This window comes from Priapulus caudatus, unplaced genomic scaffold (genome assembly GCF_000485595.1).
Source record: "Priapulus caudatus unplaced genomic scaffold, Priapulus_caudatus-5.0.1 Scaffold751, whole genome shotgun sequence".
Classification (NCBI taxonomy): Eukaryota; Metazoa; Priapulida; class Priapulimorpha; order Priapulimorphida; family Priapulidae; genus Priapulus; species Priapulus caudatus.
In genome coordinates, this window is record NW_014577812.1 from 62,173 (window position 1) to 67,981 (window position 5,809).

Genomic DNA, 5,809 nt, shown 5'->3' on the forward strand with positions numbered 1-5,809 from the left:
ATATATATATATATAGCCTAAGCATAAGCAATATGTACAGTACAGACCTGTTCTACTTATGACTGTGCTCACGTTTGCATATTCCATGAACTACACGAGCTAGTTTGCATAAGTACCAACTATAAACCAGTTTATCCGGCCCTGCTGATGCATTTGCATACATCTCGTGATTTGAATGTATGGTGAGAGATGAAGGTGTTTGGCAAGCGCGTACAGTAATGGCGAGAGAGGGTAGCGGCTGATTAAATTTGGACGAAGAATGATCGACGCCGTATCGCGACGATTCGATCAGCACGATCGAGTAATTAGCTGTGATTAAACGCTGGCCAGTTGCCCCTCCCCCTCTGCTTATATGGCTGAACATGACACGATCGAAGACACCGGGACATGGGCTTGTGACGTCGTTACACATATATACGCGCGAGTCATTTCAGATTTGGTTTCTATGTGCGTTGCTGCATCTGTGTAATTAATACGAAATACTGCTGCCAGCATCTATAGTTGGGTTTGACCTAGCTCTAGTATACCGGTAGCTCTAGTTCTATAGCCCACGTACAGTTGCCGCAGGGCATTGCGGGCAACTGTATTGCCCGGGCACTGGAGCGGCACTGTGCGCGGGCAGCGAATTTTTTTCCCCTACACGTTATATCCATTGGGCTTGATATACGCATATAACTTCCGCATCAGAATTTCCGTATATCAAGGAATGATGCAAAACTCCTAACCCGAACCCGAACCCGAACCCGAACTCTACCCCTAACAATAAACTAAATCGGCATATATACTATCTATTGTATCCCAAACACTATCTATGGTGTGGTCAAATCAAAGCAGCCAATCAGAAGCAGCCAATGGATATAACATGTAGGGGAACAAAATTCGCGCGCAGGCACTGCAGGGCCTGCGGCAACTGTACGCAGGCTATAGTACTAGAGCTAGGTTTGACCTAGATAATGTATAATTCCATGTGGCCATTTATTAGTGTCCCTATTTGTATTTTTATATCGGTGTTCTTATTTATGTATACAGTTCTTCCAGTTAGTTTCATATAATGCAGTCTTTGAATTTAGCTGGGCGTCCGACGCCCGAGACGTGTAGAAATCTCATCGGGCATGTAAATTGTAAACATTGCAAGCTCACTTGCCCGACGGGCGCCTGCTTTTAAAAATGCATGAAATATAATGAAACTGGCCATTAACTGAAGGTATTTAATTTAAAATCACGAATTGTTAACACTGGAAACGAATGGCATCTAGAAGTTGTGTGGTGTACACTTCTTTACTCGATATTCCAAAAATATTCCTGTAAAATATATGGGCAACTAGAATGTCATTCGGGCATGTACATTTTACAGAATACTTGCGGCTGCCTGAAGGGCAAGTGGCTCAAAAAGTTTTTCGTTAAGACTATACATGCATATATGGATTTATATATGTGTATGTATTAAGTTATGTTAACGAACCTTACCTAAGTTATACAGCTTAATGGTTATTTATGGCCTGCCTGACCTATGTGTCCCCATCTTGTGCATGTACCGGGCTCCCAGTACAGTCAGACAGTTACTGAAATGTCTCTAATGCCAGTTTAGCAGCAGCCATATATATATCGATCTATAGATATGGGCTGCGACGATCGAAACTGTGCTAATTCTTAAAGTACGATCCTAGAGGGTATATGTATCTTACTTACTGTTGTAAAGCGAGTTAGTACTGAGTGCTGCGTATTGCCCAAACGCGAACCATTGTATATTGCCCAAACGCGAACCATGTGTGATGTCATGAATAATTTATCAATCTTCAGTCGCCATCCTATGTTTTAAAAACTCGCGCCCGGCGCACACGGTGAGATACGTGATGAGCACGGGTCTTCTGAGAGGGTGTCACTGTAGCTCGTGACTGATCAAACTGGCGGAACCAATCAAAATGCGCTGCCACTGAGTGAGAACCAATCAAAATGCGCTGCCACTGAATGAGTGTGAGCATGAGTCTCACATACCCCGCACACGCTGAGTTTTCAGCCTCGCGAGACCAAAATTATCAAACACGGCAGATATTTTCCTTACTGCCTCGCGAGACCGAAAACTCACATAAATCGACCCCACACGTGGTGAGATTCGTGCTGGGCACGAAACATGTTCCGTGCTCAGCACGAATCTCACCCTGTGTGGGAGGCTTATGCAAGCACCCTTGGTGAGAGCAGCCCCTCTGACTGCACCCTCTGTGAGAGTGTTCTTGAGAGCGCCCACGTTAGAATGCTCTCTATGTGAGCACCTTTCAATGCATGACATCAAGAGCCCATTAATCCTTTAATGGGCTATAATGGGCTCTAATGGAGTTAATGGGCTCTTGTGACATTGAGCTTTGTATGACTTAAAATACCTAAAACACAACAGTGTGGCTAATCGAGCTACAGCAGACTTCGACGACGTTTCTCTCCGATTCTGCTGTTGTTGTCTGTCAACGCCGCTATGTGGTTGGGCACTACTACAGCTGTTAGTACAGTAGGGCCATTCTTAAAAAATTATGTTTGATATTTTGGGTTCCATTTTTTTTTTTTTACATTTTTTATAGTTAAGACTGAAACACAAAGCATGTGTGGCAAACATGAGGACAGACTTAAAATAACTATTATGCCTCACACACAAAAAAATGACCTACCTACCTACCCACTAAAAAAATCATGGGTCGGGGGACAGCAAACATAGAATTTTTTAAGGATGGCCTAGTGTTAATACAGCCACTCCTCGTTCCTACCACCTCGATCGCCATCATTGATGTTCAGCAGAACGCGGTCGGGAGTGACTGGGAATGTTTGAGAAAATCCCAGCTGATCCGCAGCGACCGCTTTGGAGATGGTACGTGTCAGTCTTCATCGTGCCTCGTGGGCAGTAGGGTTGACATATAATCGATTAGACGTGGCACACTGTGTGTTAGCCAGAAACCCGTCTACCGGACTTTTGGACGGCCTATTCTTGGATGAGAAGGATGAAATTTGATAGAGACGGCAAGAGGGCGGCCCAATTATATATATTATACACCTTGAGTTGTATAACTGACAACAATGTTTATAAGAATATAAAATCATATCAGATTCCTGTCTTTTTGGCATTTCAGACTAAATTTCCTCCATTTTAAGGTAAGGCCCTTCCCCCCCAGGGCGCTTCGCACCCGCAGCATCCTCGCTTCGCTCATATGGTGAGACTCCCTGATTTTTTCCCCTGGCTAACACCCTGTGGACACGTTCCTTTGGTGGGCGTTGGTGGCATCAGACTGCCTGCTGCTCTGCTGAGGAGTGGGGGGTGAAGTATGTGTACGTGGCATGTAGAACTAGAAGCACACTCTTGCTCCTCGTCAATAACTCAGCGGGTCTGGCCGACGTTGGCTGTTGCCGATGTATATATGTATTGATCGTTAGATCTGGACGTTAGGTATATGGGCAGTGCCCTCGCACCATAGAATAACCCCTCTTATAGACGCCGTAGCAATACACTTGCCGCGGCCCTATACTCCAAGAGCAGCCAGCAGGTAAATCGTCGGTGTGCAGCCCTCCAGATAAGGCCACGTAAAAAAAAGGGGTGGGGGTAGGTAGGTAGGCTTCTTTTTTTTGAGGGGGGTCTTTTTACAAATTCAGCATGGTGTCTACATGCTCGGGTGTGCTTGTGTGGAGATACCTTTTATGTTGAATGTTTGTTTTGCTTGGTACATATAATCATCAATATAATGTATTGCCTACAGATTTATATAATGTACACTGATACAATTTGTAAAAAAAAAAAAAATGGAAAAGATCAATAACATTTTTTGAGTCGGCCCCTTTTTGGCGGGTCGGTCGGGTGAGGGCAAACAAACAATAGTTTTATTATTGCCTAATTTTTGGATCGGATGAGTATTTACTCATCAATTTTCAAATGTATGAGCACCGGGTAGTTTGCCACATGAGTATTCGCCAAATATGGTACTCATCATTTTTAGCTCACCTTGACATCGTCAAGCTGAGCTATTGCCATGGGTCGTCGTCCGTCATACGTCCGTCCGTTCGTCCGTCCGTCAGCATTTCGCTATGGTCAACGATAACTCAGGAACCGTTTGGCCCACATGTTTGAAATTGGGTATAGTTGTTACTGCTATGCTCCCATATTAAACGTCCTATTTTGAAGCACGCTAGTCGACGTACTTTCGAGCCACGGCAATTTTTTGGCAAAAATGGGAATTGCCATTAGTCAGTTCAGGTTCAACGGATTTTGCTCATTTTTGGTATGTGAATGAATAAGGGCTAGGGGTTTTGATATTTAAAAAAAAATTATGCAAATTGGGTAGGGTTTGGCAATTATATATCATATTATATAGACACAAACAGTCTGTGGTGTCACACTCATCTGGTTCGTTTTACAAGATTTCATTGACAATATCTTTAATGCAAAATTGGTATTTCCTCTCCACCCTGCCGATAAAATGTCTATATTAGAGCAAAGTTTTACAAAACATGTCGGAACGCAGCATAACTTATTTATTTCAATCGCCATCGCTAAGAAACATCAAAGCGGGTATATAGCACCATCTACCGTCACAAATTGTGATTCATTTTGGTTTATAAATTATTATTGCGATATACAGATGGCAATCGTTTCTATAATGTACGTCGATGGTTGCTCAATTAAAACTGACTTCTTCTTACTCACTCATTTGTGTCCTTTTTTGTGGTGAGCTACAGTGTCATTGATACTTTCATTTCTACCAAGTACCAGTGAGTACTGAAAGTAAATTGTGCTTTCTACGTTGTCCAACTCTGCTTGTGTGTGTGTTTGTGAAGAATACGCATATATGCATATGTTGAAGAATACTCCAGTAATTGTACTCTATGTGTACTGGGGCAAATGCTAGCGTTTCTGTACTCCATGGTTTGTACATATGTGTAAATGAGTGTTTTCAATGTGTATTTTACGCAAATACGCATGCTGTCTTGAACACTGGTGTGTGGAGCTGTAGCACGAGATGTTTATACTGAGTCTCTTCTCTCTTGCAGCTTCGACCGAGGGAGTTGGATGCTGCGGATGGGTGCTCACCATCCTCTCCTATCTCGTCATCGGTATCACGCTGCCGTTCTCTCTCTGCTTCACTCTGAAGGTGCGTAGCTGCGCGTTCGTGCACAAGCGCGTGGGAATTAGAGGAGTGAAGGGATAACTAATGTATTTATTATCAGAGATGAGAATCTCCAGCGGATCCGCGGTTTCCCGCGTTTTTCGCTTTCGAAGATTATAAATTTTTCAAATCGTTCAAATCCGTTGAGAAAACTGTAAGGGGGGGGGGGGGGTGTACTGCCACCCGCAGACAGTGGGAAAATGTCCCGCATCTAGTGATGCTCTTTTACCGTCTGAGCTCGCCATCCCGCGGCCGACAAATGTATTATTTATTCGCGCAATGGTGGCGTTCATAAACAAGCTAGTTTTTGAAATTTCTGTACCTCAGAACGCGTCTGCAAGCATCTAATTTTAAAAAAAATTCTGTGGGAGGACCCCCACACCCCCCGAAAGTGATTAGCACCTGCGGTGTGCAATATAGCGCATTGCGCTGTTCTACCAGCAAGTAGAAATATATCGCGATGATTTCGTCCGGAGCCGTTCTCATCTCTGTAATATGCAATAGTGCATCACATGATAAATCGTTGAAATTCTATTGGATAACGTCGCAGGTACTATGAAACAATAGTGCCGGCCTGAGCGGGCACTATTGCTTGTGCGACGCATTGTTATTATAACGCATTGTGTTTTAATACAAATTGAAATTGTTCGTTTAAGAAACTTTGTCTTATT

At 43.5% G+C, this 5,809-nt stretch overlaps 1 protein-coding gene across 1 annotated transcript in view; it reads left to right on the forward strand.

The window, feature by feature from the left end:
• LOC106813286 (mechanosensory protein 2-like) overlaps positions 1-5,809 on the forward strand; it is a gene marked incomplete in the record, with an annotated part of 23,563 nt that overhangs the window by 2,940 nt on the left and 14,814 nt on the right. The window contains 1 exon segment of the mRNA XM_014817392.1: positions 5,023-5,123. Coding sequence (XP_014672878.1) covers positions 5,023-5,123 — 101 coding nt within the window.